The sequence below is a fragment of the Dendrobates tinctorius genome, unplaced genomic scaffold, assembly GCF_039654945.1.
Source record: "Dendrobates tinctorius isolate UK_male_01 unplaced genomic scaffold, ASM3965494v1 ptg000005l, whole genome shotgun sequence".
Lineage (NCBI taxonomy): Eukaryota > Metazoa > Chordata > Amphibia > Anura > Dendrobatidae > Dendrobates > Dendrobates tinctorius.
Window position 1 is genome coordinate 32,526,909 of NW_027361673.1, and position 19,457 is coordinate 32,546,365.

At 40.9% G+C, this 19,457-nt stretch overlaps 1 protein-coding gene across 1 annotated transcript in view; it reads left to right on the forward strand.

Annotated features, from left to right (window-relative positions):
* Positions 1-11,907, forward strand: part of LOC141084521 (collagen alpha-6(VI) chain-like) — a 389,499-nt gene extending 377,592 nt beyond the window's left edge. The window contains exon 37 of the mRNA XM_073569287.1: positions 11,514-11,907. Coding sequence (XP_073425388.1) covers positions 11,514-11,517 — 4 coding nt within the window. The 3' untranslated portion in view covers positions 11,518-11,907. The remainder of the gene's footprint in view (positions 1-11,513) is intronic.
* The last annotated feature ends 7,550 nt before the right edge of the window (positions 11,908-19,457 follow it).

Here is a 19,457-nt window from a genome sequence, read left to right on the forward strand (position 1 = left end):
GTCTCATATGAAGCATCTTCCATGTCCATTTAATGTAATACTGTCAGTGCACATCTGCTTATGCCATCTAGATTTGCACTTGCTCAGTCTAGTGATTGGCTGCAGCAGTCAAATGCATTGCAGTCAATACGTCACCACTGCAGCCTGTCAACAAAGACTGGAGCAGCTTGTAGAACTGGGGAGAGTGAGTAACATATAGCATTGTTATTGTACAACTGATGATTTCCGCACACTCACTGACTCACTGAAATTTCAGCATCTCCTGCCCAATCAGTGCAGGAACTCACCAGTGAATTGGCTGAGCGTCCTGCACTGACAGCCCTGGCTGTTAACCCCCTGAGTGCTGCGATCAAGCGCGATCGCAGCGTTCAAGGGGGCTGGCAGTGGGTCGGGGGCTCCCTCTCCCTCAGGACGGCGTCCCCGTGATGTAATCGCGGGGCCCGACCTGTGCAATGATGACCCAGGGTTTGTCATGACAACCTCAGGGTCATCCAGCATGGTCTCAGAAGCTTTCTCCATAGGCATATTACATTGCAAGTGAAAGTAAAAGTCCCATAAAGGGACAAGGTAAAAAAAAAACCATTTTTTAAAAAAAATATGTAAAAAAAATAATTAAAAAATCCCTTAAAAATTACCCTAAAAAGTACACATTTTTATGTAAAAAAATAAAATAAAATAAACAAAAAAAAACACGTTTGGTATTGCCTGCCACATCCGTAAAAATCCCATCTATAAAAGTGTCACCCTAGTTAACCCCTTCAGTGAACGCCGTAAAAAAAACACAAAAAAGTAGCAAATTATAATTTTTCCAAGCGGTATCATCATACTGCTTGGAAAAAGTGCAATAACACGCAATCAAAAATACAGATTTAAATAAACATGGTACCGCTGAAAACATCATCTCGTCCCGTAAAAAACGAGCCATCATACAGCTCCATCAGTGGAAAAATAAAAAAGTTATAGCTGGCAGAATAAAGCTATGCAAAAATAATTCTTTTTTCTATAAAAGTTTTTATTGTATAAAAAACACCAAAACATAAGAAAAGATATAAACAAGGTATCGCTGTAATTGTAGTGACCCGAAGAATAAAGCTGCCATACTAATTTTGCCACACGCGGAACTGAGGAAGAAAAAAAAAAAAACAATTTCTGAATTGCTGTCTTTTGTTCATTCTGCCTCCACAAAAAAATCGTAATAGAAAGTGATTAAAAAATGTTATGTGCGCAAAAATGGTACCAATAAAAACGCCAGCTCGTCCCACAAAAAACAAGCACACACGACTCTGTCGGTCAAAATATGGAAAAATTATAGCTCTCAAAATACGGCAATGCAAAAATTTCTTACAAAAAATTCTTCCAAAAAAAATGCGTCTTTTAGTGTGTGACAGAAGCTAAACACGAAAAAAGAATATAAATTTGGTATCGCTGTAGTCGCACAGACACGAAAAATAAAGTTGCCTAATCACTAATACCGCCAGAGGAACGGCGTAAAAAATAAAACCAATTCTTCACCTTTTATGGATTTGTGCATTCTGCCTCCCAAGGATCGCACCAAGGCGATCACAGTGGTTCCCCCCTACACATGGGGAATCAGTGTACTGAGTCAGGACAAATTTCACAACAACTTTGGGGTTCTAATTTCTCCTGTTACCCTTGGGAAAATAAAAATTTTGGGGCAAAAAGATCATTTTTGTGGGAAAGAATATGATTTTTGTATTTTCACGGCTCTACGTTATAAACTTCTGTGATGCACTTGGGGGTTCAAAGTGCTCACCACACATCTAGATAAGCTCCTTGGGGGGTCTAGTTTCCAAAATTGTGTCACTTGTGCTGGGTTTCCACTGTTGAGGCACATCAGGGGCTCTGCAAATGTAACATGAGGCCCACAGACGATTCCATCAGAGTCTGCATTCCAAAATGGCGCTCCTTCCCTTCCAAGCTCTGCCATGCACCCAAACAGTGGTTCCACCCCACATATGGTGTATCAGCATACTCAGGACAAATTAAATTGCACAACAACTTTTGGGGACCTATTTCTCCTGTTACCCTTGTGAAAATAAATATTTGGGGGCAAAAAGATCATTTTTGTGGAAAAAATATGATTTTTTTATTTTCACGGCTCTACGTTATAAACTTCTGTGAAGCACTTGGGGGTACAAAGTGCTTACCACACATCTAGATAAGTTCCTTGGGGATCTAGTTTCCAAAATGGTGTCACTTGAGGGGGGTTTCCACTGTTTAGGCACTTCAGGGGCTCTCCAAACGCGACATTTTGTCCGATCTTAATACCAGCCAATTTTGCATTGAAAAAGTCAAACGGCGCTCCTTCCCTTCTGAGCTCTGCCATGCACTCACACAGTGGTTTACCCCCACATTTGGGGTATCAGCATACTCAGGACAAATTTCACAACAACTTTTGGGGTCTTTTTACCCTTGGGAAAATAAATGTTGGAGATGAAAAGATCATTTTTGTAGAAAATATATGATTTTTTAATTTTACGGCTCTATGTTATAAACTTCGGTGAAGCCCTTGAGTGTTCAGAGCTCTCACCACACATGTAGATAATTTCCTTGGGGGGTCTAGTTTCCAAAATGGGGTCACTTGTGGGGGGTTTCCACTGTTTAGGCACATCAGGGGCTCTCCAAACGCGACTTGGTGTCCGATCTCAATTCCAGCCAATTTGACATCCAAAATCTCAAATGACGCTCCTTCCCTTCTGACCACTGCCGTGCACCTAAAGATTGGTCTTCCTCCTCACATGGGGTATCGGGTGTATTCAGGAGAAATTGCACAACAAATATTGTGATTCATTTTCTCCTGAAACCCTTTACAAAGTAAAAAAATTGTGTCCAAAGAAAAATTTTGGGGAAAAAAAGTTAAATGTTAATTTTTTCCTTCCACGTTGCTTCAATTCTTGTGAAGTACATAAAGGGTTGAAAAAACTTCTTGAATGTGGTTTTGAACACCTTGAGGGGTGCAGTTTTTAGAATGGTGTCACTTTTGGGTATTTTCTGTCATATTGACCCCTCAAAGTGACTTCAAATGTGAGGTGGTCCGTAAAAAAATGGTTTTGTAAATTTTGTTGTAAAAATGAGAAATCGCTGGTCAACTTTTAACCCTTATAACTTCCTAACAAAAAAAAATTTTGGTTCCAAAATTGTGCTGATGTAAAGTAGACATGTGGAAAATGTTATTTATTAACTATTTTTTGTGACATATCTCTCTGATTTAAGGGCATAAAAATTAAAATTTTGAAAATTGCAAAATTTTAAACATTTTCGCTATATTTCCATTTTTCATAAATAAACACAAGTGATATTGAAGAAATATTATCTCTAACATGAAGTACAATATGTCACGAAAAAACATTGTCAGAATCAGCGGGATCTGTTGAAGCGTTCCAGAGTTAGGCCGGTTTCACATTAGCGCTTTTTAAGCGCACGCACGGCCGGGGGTAGCTCCGCCCCCGAGCCGGCTCTCTGCCCGGCGTGCCCGCCCCTTGCTTGTAGCGCCGCCTCCTAGCGCACAGCGGTGCCTGCGATCGGCGCACCCTATCTTTAGCATAGGGTGCGCAGATCGTGCGCAGGCCGTGCGCTAGTTGCGCTTTGACCTGCGCTGCGCACTTTTGACGGTGCGCCGTGCGCGCCAAAATCAAACTTTTCGGATTTTGGCGCGCACGGCGCACCGTCAAAAGTGCGCAGCGCAGGTCAAAGCGCAACTAGCGCACGGCCTGCGCACGATCTGCGCACCCTATGCTAAAGATAGGGTGCGCCGATCGCAGGCGCCGCTGTGCGCTAGGAGGCGGCGCTACAAGCAAGGGGCGGGCACGCCGGGCAGAGAGCCGGCTCGGGGGCGGAGCTACCCCCGGCCATGCGTGCGCTTAAAAAGCGCTAATGTGAAACCGGCCTTATAAGCACATAAAGTGACAGTGGTCCGATTTCAAAATTAATGCCTGGTCATTAACCTACAAAATGGCTTGGTTGTTAAGGGGTTAAGTCCCAGAAAGGGGTTAAAAGCCGGCAAATGATCTGCCGCATATAGTATAATCACAGAGTGACAGGTTAGAATAGAATAGGTGTATGTGTGTGTGTGTGTATATATATGTCAGTGACACACATACATATGTCTTTATATTTCATAGAAAGATAGTTAGAAGAATAGCCGGTAATTCATTTGTCGGTTTCTGTAAAATCACTGCAAGAGCCGACAGGATAAGAAAGATGGATTACATACAGTAAATCCATATAGGATAGGTAGATATATACATGTCAGTGACAAATACAATTAGTATAGTGTGTGTGCAAAGTTCTGGACATTTATTTAATGAATAAAAGATTCTTTTACGGAAAAAAAATGGCGTGAGGTCCCTCTATAATTAATAGCCAACCAGCAATGGCTATGCAGACAGTTGAGGGCTGATGTTAATAGCCTAGAAAGGGGCCATGGATAGTGGTACCCCTGTTGAAAACATCAGCTCTCAGCTGCCCCAGAAAAGGCGCATCTCTAAATGCGCCAATTCTGGCACATAGCCTTGCTCTTCCCACTGTCTTGTAGCAGTGGCATATGGGGTAATAGTTGGGTTGTTGATGTCACCTTTCAGGTGACATCATGCAAAGAGGATAGTAATGGAGAGGCGTCAATTAGATGCTCCTATTACTAACCCCATAGTCAAATTGTAAAGAAAACACAGACACCCATTAAAAAGCCTTTATTTGAAATAAAGACACATACATATTATTCTTAATTAAACCATACATACAAACATACCAAATCCATGCAAAGCCCTTGTTCTCCTGTAAAAAATATAAAATAAAAAAGCAACAATATACCATACCTGTCCGTCATTGTGTCCCACACCGTAATCCATATCTGGGGATATACAGTACATTTTTCAACTTGGATGGTGCTAAGATGCGACCATCTCAGTGAATGTGGAGATGTTGTCAATGCAGCCTCAGTGACTAGCACTGACGTCACTGAGTCTGCGCTCCCTCACAGTCTGACCCACGCTGAACTTTGGAGCGTGGGAAAATGCCAGTTCATTGAAGACGCTGAGCATGAACTGCGCTGTTCTCACAGCTGAGCTGAACTGCTGTGACCTCAGGACCGTGGGAAAATGCCAGTGATGAGGTCACAGCAGTTCATGCTCAGTGTCTTCATAGCAGATCACCGTGAGAAATTCTCATGGTGATCTGCTATGAAGACACTGAGCATGAACTGCCGTGACCTCATCACTGGCATTTTCCAATGGTCTTGAGGTCACATCAGCTCAGTCCGGCTGCGAGAAAAGCTTCAGTTAGTAGCAGTTATGTCACTTATGCTGCGCTCCCTCACAGCCTGACCCGCAATGAAGTCTGGAGCGTGGGAAAATGAAAAGACAGTCTGTCTTTCTCTATGATGAGGAACATGTTTGTGCTTCAGGATGGCCTGTGGGCAGGTCTGTCCTTGGTTTCTTTGGCTTAGAAGATTTCAGTTAATGATATGCCCGAGCTCTTCCTGCTCTAACACTGATTACAGAAGAACCACAAGACAGATTTCTTTAGCCCAGGTATCATTTTAATCAGTTAACAAGTATATAAATATACATATGGGAAAAGATGTTCTAACATTCCACATCATAATAATGTCACTAAATAAATATCTTGACTAGAGTTGAGCGATACCGTCCGATACTTCAAAGTATCGGATCGGAATGGATCGGCCGATCTTTAAAAAAAGTATCGGTATCGCCGATTCCGATACCGGAAGTCCCATTCAAGTCTATGGGACTTCCGGTATCGGAATAAGAAAAACCCTGTTTTTGCCTTGTACAGCCTCTCTGGGGTCTGTACGGGCCTTTCGGGGGGCTGTGCCGGCCTGCCAGGGGGTCTGTGCAGGCTCCGGTGGTCTGTGCCGGCCTGCCGGGGGGCTGTGCCGGCCTGCCGGTGGTCTGTGCAGGCTCCGGTGGGCTGTGCCGGCCTGCCGGGGGGCTGTGCCGGCCTGCCGGTGGTCTGTGCAGGCTCCGGGGGGCTGTGCCGGCCTGCCGGGGGGCTGTGCCGGCCTGCCGGTGGTCTGTGCAGGCTTCGGGGGTCTGTGCAGGCATCGTCCGATGGGACTACAAGTCCCATCGGGCGATGCCTGCTACCATGACAGTGATTGACACATTAGCCAATGATGGGACAGTAGTACTCCCATCATCCGGCTAATGTGTTAAATGTTAAAAAAAAAAAAAAAAAAAAATACTACATACATACTACATGCATGCTACATACATACTACATGCTACATACATACTACATGCTACATACATACTACATGCTACATACATACTACATGCATGCTACATGCATGCTACATACATACTACATGCTACATACATACCACATACATACTACATACATACTACATACATACTACATGCATGCTACATGCTACATACATACCACATACATACTACATACATACTACATACATACTACATGCATGCTACATACATACTACATACATACTACATACATACTACATACATACTACATGCATGCTACATGCATACTACATGCTACATACATACCACATACATACTACATACATACTACATGCTACATACATACTACATGCATGCTACATACATACTACATGCTACATACATACCACATATATACTACATACATACAATACATTCATACAATACATACATAGACATACAGTACATATAACATAGAGTAACATACTTACCAATACTTGTCACATTGTTCCCCGAAGCCATTGTCTTTTCCGGAATAAATATTAACATAACAAACCACAAAAATACTCACCCACGATCCGAAGCAGTCCACGAGTGTGTCCCACGACGATCTTGGGTAGAGAACTGCAGCATCAGCTGTTGCTGCAGTTCTCTACGGGCTGCAGGAATCCAATGACGGAAGGTAGGTATCCTTCCGCACTGTATTCCTCTGCCACTTAAAAAAAAAAAGTCCCTAGTCTCACTTTATGCCATTGCTGTGTGGGAAATTCCCACGCAGCAATGGCATAAAGTGAGACTAGGGACTTTTTTTTTTTTTAAGTGGCGGAGGAATACAGTGCGGAAGGATACCTACCTTCCGTCATTGGATTCCTGCAGCCCGTAGAGAACGGCAGCATCATCTGATGCTGCAGTTCTCTACCCAAGATCGTTGTGGGACACACTCGTGGACTGCTTCAGATCGTGGGTGAGTATTTTTGTGGTTTGTTATGTTAATATTTATTCCGGAAAAGACAATGGCTTCGGGGAACAATGTGACAAGTATTGGTAAGTATGTTACTCTATGTTATATGTACTGTATGTCTATGTATGTATTGTATGTATGTAGTATATATGTGGTATGTATGTAGCATGTAGTATGTATGTAGTATGTATGTGGTATGTATGTAGCATGTAGTATGTATGTAGCATGCATGTAGTATATATGTAGTATGTATGTAGCATGTAGTATGTATGTAGTATGTATGTGGTATGTATGTAGCATGTAGTATGTATGTAGCATGCATGTAGCATGCATGTAGTATGTATGTAGCATGCATGTAGTATGTATGTAGCATGCATGTAGTATGTATGTAGTATGTATGTAGCATGCATGTAGTATGTATGTAGTATGTATGTAGTATGTATGTAGCATGTAGCATGTATGTAGTATGTATGTGGTATGTATGTAGCATGTAGTATGTATGTAGCATGCATGTAGTATATATGTAGTATGTATGTAGTATGTATGTGGTATGTATGTAGCATGTAGTATGTATGTAGCATGCATGTAGCATGCATGTAGTATGTATGTAGCATGCATGTAGTATGTATGTAGTATGTATGTAGTATGTATGTAGCATGTAGCATGTATGTAGTATGTATGTGGTATGTATGTAGCATGTAGTATGTATGTAGCATGCATGTAGTATATATGTAGTATGTATGTAGTATGTATGTGGTATGTATGTAGCATGTAGTATGTATGTAGCATGCATGTAGCATGCATGTAGTATGTATGTAGCATGCATGTAGTATGTATGTATGTAGTATGTATGTAGCATGCATGTAGTATGTATGTAGTATGTATGTAGTATGTATGTAGTATGTATGTAGCATGCAGTATGTATGTAGCATGTATGTAGCATGTATGTAGTATGTATGTAGTATATATGTAGTATGTATGTAGCATGTAGTATGTATGTAGCATGCATGTAGTATATATGTAGTATGTATGTAGCATGTAGTATGTATGTAGCATGCATGTAGTATATATGTAGTATGTATGTAGCATGTAGTATGTATGTAGCATGCATGTAGTATATATGTAGTATGTATGTAGCATGTAGTATGTATGTAGTATGTATGTAGTATTTTTTTTTTTTTTTTTTAACATTTAACACATTAGCCGGATGATGGGACTACTACTGTCCCATCATTGGCTAATGTGTCAATCACTGTCATGGTAGCAGGCATCGCCAGATGGGACTTGTAGTCCCATCGGACGATGCTTGCACAGACCCCCGGACATCAGCACAGCCCCCCGGCAGGCCGGCACAGACCCCCACAGGGTGCACAGACCACCGGCAGGCCGGCACAGCCCCCCGGCAGGCCGGTACAGACCCCCACAGGGTGCACAGACCACCGGCAGGCCGGCACAGCCCCCCGGCAGGCCGGTACAGACCCCCACAGGGTGCACAGACCACCGGCAGGCCGGCACAGCCCCCCGGCAGGCCGGTACCGACCCCGGGCAGTCCACACAGCCCCCCGGCAGGCCGGCAGAGACCCCCGGAAGGCCCGAAATGACGGCGCATCATGATGCGCACACACCGCGCATCATGATGACGTCAGGCCGTCAATCAACTTTGAACTTCCGATTCCGATGCCGAATTCCGATATTGAAAAAATATCGGAAGTCGGTATCGGAATTCCGATATAGCAAGTATCGGCCGATACCCGATACTTGCGGTATCGGAATGCTCAACACTAATCTTGACACAAAATACAATAAGCAAAAAAAAATATATATATATATGCATAGACATACATTCACCAGATGGATAGATCATCAATTTTAATTTTTAATTTATTATTTCTTGTCCATTTCCCTTTAATCCTTCTTTCTTTTTTATTTTTACAAAAAAAAAAAAAAAAACACACCGGAGACACATTCAGTAACAGGTAATGAGGTCCTGTCTTTTGTTCATACCATCTGGTATACGGCTACCTAAGGTGAAAATCCAGAAACTCTCCCTGTTTAATAGCTTGCGTTTATAATTACCGCCACGTGGAGGCGGAAAAACCTTCTCAATACCCATAAAGGAAAATGAATCTGTGTTTCTTCCATGGACTGTCACAAAATGTCTAGATGCAGCAGAAATAGCAAGTGCCGTAGTGCTCACAATATCGCTCAGGTGTTTACGAATACGTCTTTTCAAGGGTCCTGAAGTGCAACCAATATATTGAATCAGACAGCTGGTGCATTCTATTGAATATATAATATAATCAGAACTACAATTAATGAAGTTGTTAATTTCATAGGTTTTTTTATGAGCGAATGAAGAAAAAAATTTCGATTTTTTTTTTTTTTTTTTTTTTTTTTTTTTTTTTTTTTTTTTTTTTTTTTTTTTGCAAAGTGACAGCACTTACACTTTCTTGCACCACATGGAAAAAACCCTTTCATGTCAAACCACGTTGTTGGAGTGGTGGGTTTTTTAGAAAAATAACTCAGGGAGAGAATATCCCTTAAAGAAGGTGCTTTTTTAGCAATAAATTCAATTTTGTTATTTTTCAAAATTTCCCTTAGTTTCGGGTCCTGATTAAGAATGGGTAAGTATTTCAAAAGAATTTTCTTGATATTATAAAAATCCGTACTATATTGTGTTGAAAAAATTATTGTAGATTTTCTGGTATCAGAATCTTTTTTCTTATTGCTATTAGTTAAAAGGTCACTACGTTTTACATCGTTAACAATTTTGTCAGCTCTGTCAAGACACCATCGGGAGTATCCTCTTTTCTTTAATCTCTTACAAGTTTATAATTTTTCACTCTCAAAGGTAGCAGGACTGTTCCTTTTAATCCTTATTAATTCACCAATGGGAAGATTTTTTATAACATGAGGTGGATGGCAAGAATCCGCCGCTAAAATATTATTAGAGGCTGTAGGCTTTCTAAAAGGCAAAATCTCAACCTTCCCATCTATATTAGTCCTCAAAGTAACATCCAAAAAATTAATCGAATTTTTGTTAGAACAAAAGGTAAATTTCAAATTGAAATCATTAATATTAATATAATATATAAAATTCTGTAATTCCAATTGAGTACCTCTCCAAATAAACAGCAGATCATCAATAAATCTACCCATCCATACCACATTCCTTTTAAAGGGATTACTATCATTATGTAAAAATAATTCTTCCCACCTCCCCATTACAATATTAGCAAGGGAGGGGGAGAATTTAGATCCCATTGAAACGCCAGATTTTTGTAAAAAAAATACTGATCATTAAAGGAAAAATAGTTATGTGACAACAAAAAATCAACTGCTGATGCTAAAAAATCTTTAATAACAATATCATAATTACTGAAATGATCCAAATAATAAAAAAGAGATTTTAGGGCTATAGAGTGTGGTATGGATGGATAGAGGTCAGTAACATCACATGAAAGCCAAATATAGTCCTCCTGCCACTGAAACCCCTCTAGCATGGATACAATTGCCTTAGTATCACGAATAAAACTTGGAATTTTACAGGCAAGAGGCTGTAGATAGAAGTCTACCCACTCACTCAATCTCTCCCCTAAAGATCCAATACCTGCTACTATAGGTCTTAAAGGTGGAGGAAATATATTTTTATGGATCTTGGGGAGAGAATGATAGACCGGGACGACAGGATCACAAACATAAATATATTCCATAAGATTTTTATCTATGGCGCCTGTATAACATCCTTCCTCAAGTAGTGATTTCAATGCAATATTAAATTCTTTAGTAGGATTCCTATTCAACTCATAGGGTTAAAGCATGGGAGGACTTACTCTTGATTTTATTTCCTTTCTTTATCCCTTCCCCCCTCTTCCTTATATATTGGTAGCTTAATCTTTAGTTGGACAGACCATGTAGAAGGCGTCAATTCACCGAAACGCGTAGTCTGAGAGGCTAACCCCCCTTTCCCCTAATCTACCTATCTATTGTCCAGAAGTGTGGATTTATTTTATGATGGACTTTAATAATAAAAATCTTTGCTAATGCAAGAAAAAACTTTTTAAATGTTGCATCCTGGATTCTGTCCGCTGGAGTTTAAAGTTAAATTTTTTTCATTTTAATCAGTGTAACAGTAGCAACATGACAATGTATGTAGTTTACTTAGCAAAATCCTCCTGATAGGTTCGCTTTAATGATTGGAGGTGAGGAACACTGCTCTATCGGGTACAAACAAAAGAGGCTCTACCAGTACCTGGGATCTCAGCTTCTAGAAAATCTGGCAACTTTCACATGTGAAAGATAACTTATATTGGTTATTTTGATTACAGGTAACAGATGAAAGGGTTGAGTCACCCAATGACGTGATCTACTTTCTCCAGAAAGCTTCGCTGATCAGACAATGGTTTCACAATTCTCTTATCTGTTCTATTGGAAGATATTCTTCAGCTCTCTATTAATGGAAAGTTTTTGTAAATGTATGCCGATTGTTACAAGTTTTAGTTGTAGGCTATGATGAGTAATGTTCCGAAAGATTATTAAATGTAAGTGTGTTCTAGGGTTTATGAAATACCAACTACACTAGAACTTTGTACTGATACCTGCAGCTCCTATAATTTACAAGTCAATCAAAACATGATTTTCACTTCTTGTGACCTTTCCATGCAACTCATATGTTAAGATTTCCGTTTTCTATTAAAAAAAAATCTTCACCACAGAATGAAAGGCTATGCACTTTTGTTATACATGTTACATTTCTTTTCAAATATATTTATTGAATTTTTCATAAATTATAGGGTAGACGGGGGGAACAAAACAAGGGGAACAAGGGAAGAATTAAAAAAATAGAGAACTCCAAATTGAAATCAGAGTACATAACTTTAAAGCCAGACTCTATATATAGCACAACAATCTACTGACTTACATATAAATAGAGTTCCAAACAGCCCACTTTAGATGATACTTATGTAAGACATTGTTATTGAATGCGAATCGCTCTTCTATCAGGCTCTGTGAATGCAAAGTGTCAAGAATAATTGGAAATGATGGTACCTCTGTCTTTTTCCACCTCTTAGCGATTTGGTTCTTGATTACAGTAAATATGTGAATCATTACGTATCTAATGGAAGTATCCACCCCTTCCATGTCCAAGGATAGGATTACCATCTGGGGAGAGATCTCGACCGAGTTGGATGATAGCAATTTCACGTGTGTTTTAGTTTCTACCCATAAATTTTGCAATTTAGGGCAGCTCCAAAAGAGATGAAATAGATTCCCCGGAAAAGAACAACCCCTCCAACATAGGGAAGATATGCCATCACCTATATGAGCTAGTCTAGTTGGTGTGAAGTACCATCGCACTAGTACCTTGTAGTAAGATTCCTGCAGAGACATAGAAACCATGGCCCTGCAGGTGTGTTCTATGGCAAATTCCCATTGCTCTTGGTTAAAATTCTTTCTTAAATCAGTCTCCCATCTTTCCATATATACATGTTTCGTAAAAGTGTAGTCGCCATTGAAGCGGTTATATATGTTTTTGAGGGTCCAATTCAATTTAAAATTACTGTTGTTGACTAGTGAAGCCACAATCTCTAAGTTCAGAGATCTTCTACGTATCAGAGATAGGAGATTGTCTTTCAGAATCTGATACGAGAGAAACTCCCCAGATGGCATATGGTATTTCTCCCTGATCTCGGAAAAGGAAGATACCCTACTACCGTCCCAGACATCTCCTACTTTCCTAACCTTTAAATCGAACCAGATCCTAGGTATAGGTGACTGAAACATTACTTCCAAAAGTTTAAGGGGACTTTTTTTAGAGAGCTAATTCTATTCTCTTTCCTTTTTAATTTAGCAAATTTTGACCAGGCATCCAATATGGTGTGTAAGATCGGGTTAGAGTGGCATCTAGTTATAGGCTCTAAAATATGACTAGAGAATATGCTTTGTAAAGGTTTATAATTACTACTTGCTAATTCAAGATCCATCCAGGCCGGTTGCTCTCCAGACTTGAACCACTGCTGGCTATTTTTAACCAAGGTCACTTGATAGTAGGCCCCAATATTAGGTAGTGCCAGACTTCCGTGTTTCTTACTCCTGAATAGGATAGTATGTGCTACCCTTGGTTTTTTTATTGCCCCAAACAAATATTTTAATTAATTCTTGTAATTTGTTTATGAATTTTAAATTCATTTTAAGAGGGATAGAGCGGAAAATGTAAAGAATCTTAGGTAATGTGATTGATTTTACCACCAGTATACGTCCCATAAGAGTAAGGTTCAGATTTTCAAAGTGCTTAAAGTCTTTGGAGAGGGTATTAATTAGGCCTTCAAAGTTGTTAGGCACAATTTGTGCAAGGTTTTTAGTAACATTTAAACCTAGGTATTTCAAGGTTTGATTTTCCAACTGAAATTTAGTCAGAGCCAGAACTTCTTCAATTTCTTCTTGCGGTACATTAAATGACATTACTTTGGATTTCCCCTTATTAATTTTAAAACGAGATATTCTGGAAAATTGTTCTAATATGTCCATTAAGGTTTTGACTGATTTAGTTGGATTAGTTAGAGATAAAAATAGGTCTTCCGCAAATAAGATTAATTTATGGGTGTGATTTTTAGTATTATATCCGGTTATTGATGGGTTTGCCCTAATTGCTTCTGCTAGTGGCTCCATTGCCATTGCAAATAATAAAGGGGAAAGGGGGCACCCTTGTCTAGTCCCATTTGTTATGTTAAAGGATTTAGACAAGTAATTATTTAGATAGATTCTGGCATTTGGGTTAGAGTAAAGGGAGAATATTTTAGATACAAAGTGGTCGTCGAAGCCAAATTTAGACATGACGTTTTGAAGATAAAGCCAATTAATTCTGTCAAACGCCTTTTTGGCGTCCAAGGCTAAAAATAGGGATGGGACACTAGTTTTCTTGATTAAGTTGAGTAGATTGATGACTCTTCTCATGCCATCTGCTGTTTGCCTACCCACAATAAAACCCATCTGGTCTATATTGATTAACTTGGGAAGCACGTTTTTAAGCCTTTCAGCTAGTATTTTGGAGAATATTTTAATATCCCCGTTAATTAGGGAGATGGGCCTAAAGTCTTTTACATTTACTAATTCCCCTTTTTCTTTTGGTAATAAAATTATTGTGGCTTCCAACATGCCTTTTGGAAAGGAACCAGTAATTGCTACTTGATCATAGAGGTCCTTTAACCCCTTCACGACCTATGACGCCTACGTAGGCGTCATGAAAAGCAGTGCCCAAACGACCTATGACGCCTACGTAGGCGTCATGCTATAAATAGCCCCCCTGCGAGTCGGGTGACCGGGGTCACTGAAAGGTCACCCGACCCGCACACAAAGGACCCTTCAGAGTTAACACCTGAGGGTGTGGCTTAGCCCCCACGTGCCTACGATCGCTCTGATTGGCTGTTAAAAGTGAAACTGCCAATCAGAGCGATTGTAATATTTCACCAATGAAAATTGGTGAAATATTACAATCCAGCCATGGCCGATGCTGAAATAGCATCGGACATGGCTGGACACCGAGACCCGACCCCTCCCACACCGACTGACGGCACCGATCGGCTGCCGCCACCGTCTGACGGCACCGATCGGCAGCCGCCGTCATGATCTGCCCCTCCGCCTTCCCTCCGCCCCCCCAGCCCTCCGATCGCCCCTCCGATCACCCACTCTCACCCTCCTTTGTGCCTCCGACCTCCCTCTATCCGTCCCGGTGTCCTGCCGTCCAGCGTCATGGGCGCCGCCATCTTGCAAGATGGCGGGCGCATGCGCAGTGCGCCGAATCGAATCTGCAACGCTGCAGATTCATTCATTTATTTTGATCACTATGATAAACTTTCATAGTGATCAAAATAAATAAAAAGTAAATCACCGCCCCACTTATCACCCCCATAGGTAGGGACAAATAATAAAATATTTTTTTTTCCATTAGGGTTAGGTCCAGGGCTAGGGTTAGGGTTAGGGCTAGGGTTAGGGCTAGGGTTAGGGCTAGGGTTAGGGTTGGACTAAGGGTTAGGGTTGGACTAAGGGTTAGGGTTGGACTAGGGGTTAGGGTTGGACTAGGGGTTAGGGTTGGACTAGGGGTTAGGGTTGGACTAGGGGTTAGGGTTGGACTAAGGGTTAGGGTTGGACTAAGGGTTAGGGTTGAATTTAGGGTTAGGGTTGGGTTGGGGTTGGGATTACTGTAGGCTTGTGGTTAGGGTTAGAGTTGGGATTTCGTTAGGGGTGTGTTGGGATTAGGGTTGTGGTTAGGGTTATGATTAGGGTTGGGATTAGGGTTAGGGGTGTGTTGGGGTTAGGGTTGGAGATAGAATTGAGGGGTTTCCACTGTTTAGGCACATCAGGGGCTCTCTAAACGCGACATGGAGCCACCATTTATTCCAGCCAATTTTGCGTTCAAAAAGTCAAACGGTGCTCCCTCCATTTCGAGCCCCGACGTGTGCCCAAACAGTGGTGTACCCCCACTTATGGGGTATCAGGGTACTCAGGAAAAATTGCACAACAACTTTGGGGGTCTAATTTCTCCTGTTACCCTTGGGAAAATAAAAAAATGGGGGCTAAAATAATTATTTTTGTGGAAAAAAAAGATTTTTTATTTTCACGGTTCTGCGTTATAAACTTCTGTGAAGCACTTGGGGGTTCAACGTGCTCACCACACATCTAGATAAGTTCCTTGGGGGGTCTAGTTTCCAAAATGGGGTCACTTGTGGAGGGTTTCCACTGTTTAGGTACATCAGGGGCTCTGCAAACGTAACATGACGCCCACAGACCATTCCATCATGTCGGCATTTCAAAACGTCACTACTTCCATTCCGAGCCCCAACGTGTCCCCGAACAGTGGTCCCCCCCCATATATGGGGTACCAGCGTACTCAGGACAAACTGGACAACAACTTTTGGGGTCCAATTTATCCTGTTACCCTTGTGAAAATAAAAAATAGTGGGCTAAAAATCACTTTTTGAGGAAAAAAAAAATTTTTTTATTTTCACAGCTCTGCGTTATAAACTTCTGTGAAGCACTTGGGGGTTCAACGTGCTCACCACACATCTAGATAAGTTCCTTGGTGGGTCTAGTTTCCAAAATGGGGTCACTTGTGGGGGGTTTCCACTGTTTAGGTACATCAGGGGCTCTGCAAATGTAGCATGACGCCCACAGACCATTCCATCAAGTCGGCATTTCAAAGCGTCACTACTTCCCTTCCGAGCCCCAAAGTGTGCCCAAACAGTGGTCCCCCCCCATATATGGGGAACCAGCGTACTCAGGACAAACAGGACAACAACTTTTGGGGTCCAATTTATCCTGTTACCCTTGTGAAAATAAAAAATAGTGGGCTAAAAATCACTTTTTGAGGAAAAAAAAATATTTTTTTATTTTCACAACTCTGCGTTATAAACTTCTGTGAAGCACTTGGGGGTTCAAAGTGCACACCTCACATCTAGATTAGTTCCTTAGGTGATATAGTTTCCAAAATGCGGTCACTTGTGGGGGGTTTCCACTGTTTAGGTACATCAGGGGCTCTGCAAATGTAGCATGACGCCCACAGACCATTCCATCAAGTCTTCATTTCAAAGCGTCACTACTTCCCTTCTGAGCCCCAACGTGTGCCCAAACAGTGGTCCCCCCCCCACTTTTGGGGTACCAGCGTACTCAGGACACACTGGACAACAACTTTTGGGGTCCAATTTATCCTGTTACCCTTGTGAAAATAAAAAATAGTGGACTAAAAATAATTTTTTGAGGAAAAAAAAATATTTTTTTATTTTCACGGCTCTGCGTTATAAACTTCTGTGAAGCACTTGGGGGTTCAAAGTGCTCACCACACATCTATATTAGTTTCTTGGGTGATCTAGTTTCCAAAATGGGGTCATTTGTGGGGGGTTTCCACTGTTTAGGTACATCAGGGGCTCTGCAAACATAACATGACGCCCACAGACCATTCCATCAAGTCGGCATTTCAAAACGTCACTACTTCCCTTCTGAGCCCCAAAGTGTGCCCAAACAGTGGTCCCCCCCACATATGTGGTACCAGCGTACTCAGGACAAGCTGGACAACAACTTTTGGGGTCCAATTTATCCTGTTACCTTTGTGAAAATAAAAAATAGCAGGCTAAAAATTTATTTTTTGAGGGAAAAAAAATATTTTTATTTTAACGGCTCTGCGTTATAAACTTCTGTGTAGCACCTGGGGGTTCAAAGTGCTCACTATGCATCTAGATAAGTTCCTTAGGGGGTCTAGTTTCCAAAATGGGGTCATTTGTGGGGGAGCTCCAAAGTTTACGCACACAGGGGCTCTGCAAACACAACATGGTGTCCGCTAACGATTGGAGCTAATTTTCCATTCAAAAAGTCAAATGACGCTCCTTCCCTTCTGAGCCATGCCGTGCGCTCAAACAGTGGTTTTCCCCCACATATGGGGTACCAGTGTACTCAGGACAAACTGGACAACAACTTTTGGGGTCCAATTTATCCTGTTACCCTTGGGAAAATAAAAAATAGTGGGCTAAAAAATCATTTTTGAGGAAAAAAAAATATTTTTTTATTTTCACTGCTCTGCGTTATAAACTTCTGTGAAGCACTTGGGGGTTCAAAGTGCTCACCACACATCTAGATAAGTTCCTTCGGGGGTCTAGTTTCCAAAATGGGGTCACTTGTGGGTGAGCTCCAATGTTTAGGCACACAGGGGCTCTCCAAATGCGACATGGTGTCCGCTAACGATTGGAGCTAATTTTCCAATCAAAAAGTCACATGGCGCTCCTTCCCTTCCGGGCCTTGCGGTGCGCCCAAACAGTGGTTTATGACCACATATGAGATATTGATGTACTCAGGAGAAATTGCCCAACAAATTTTAGGATCCATTTTATCCTGTTGCCCATGTGAAAATGAAAAAACTGAGGCCAAATAAAATTTTTGTGAAAAAAAAAGTACTTTTTTTTTTTACAGATCAATTTGTGAAGCACCTGGGGGTTCAAAGTACATACTATGCATCTAGATAAGTTCCTTGGAGGGTCTAGTTTCCAAAATGGGCTCACTTGTGGGGGAGCTCCAATGTTTAGGCACACAGGTACTCTTAAAACAAGACATGGCAACCGCTAAACATTCAAGCATATTTTACATTCAAAAAGTAAAATGGCGCTCTGAGCCTTCTGAGCCCTGCCGTGCGCCCAAACAGTGGTTTATGACCACATATGAGGTATCAGTGTACTCAGGAGAAATTGCCCAACAAATTTTAGGATACATTTTATCCTGTTACCCATGTGAAAATGAAAAAACTGATGCTAAAATAAAATTTTTGTTGGAAAAATTAAAATGTCCATTTTTTCATTCCATGTTGCTTTAGTTCCTGTGAAGCACTTGAAGGGTTAATAATCTTCTTGAATGTAGTTTTGAGTAGCTTGAGGGGTGCAGTTTTTAGAATGGTGACACTTTTGGGTATTTTCTGCCATTTAGACCCCTCAAAGTGACTTCAAATGTGAGGTGGTCCCTAAAAAAAATGGTTTTGTAAATTTTGTTGTAAAAATGAGAAATTGCTGGTCAACTTTTAACCCTTATAACTTCCTAACGAAAAAAAATGTTGTTTCCAAAATTGTGCTGATGTAAAGTAGACATGTGGGAAATGTTATTTATTAGCTATTTTGTGTCACATAACTCTCTGGTTTAACAGAATAAAAATTCAAAATTTGAAAATTGCAAAATTTTCAAAATTTTCGCCAAATTTCCATTTTTTTCACAAATAAACGCAAAAATTATCGACCTAAATTTACCACTATCATGAAGCCCAATATGTCACGAAAAAACAATCTCGGAATCGCTAGGATGCGTTGAAGCGTTCCTGAGTTATTACCTCATAAAGGGACATTGGTCAGAATTGCAAAAAATGGCCAGGTCATTAAGGTCAAAATAGGCTGGGTCATGAAGGGGTTAAAAAGGGGGTAAGGATTTTGGCAAATATTTGGTAATACTCGTTAGCGAACCCGTCTGGGCCTGGTGATTTCAGTGGTTTGAGATTTAGGATTGTTTTCTCAATTTCCTCTATGGAATTGGGTTTGTTCAGTGTATCTAGGTCCGATTCATGTAAACGGGGAAGTTTTAAACCAGCCAAAAATGTATTTATGGCAGTTTGGTCAGGGGAAGGGTACCCAGGTTCTTTATCCAAATTGTATAGATTTTGAAAAAACTTTGCAAAAACATCAACAATATCTTGCGGGTGTGTCTGCAATTGTCCTGCTGTGTTTCGGATCTTGTTAATCCTTCTTGTG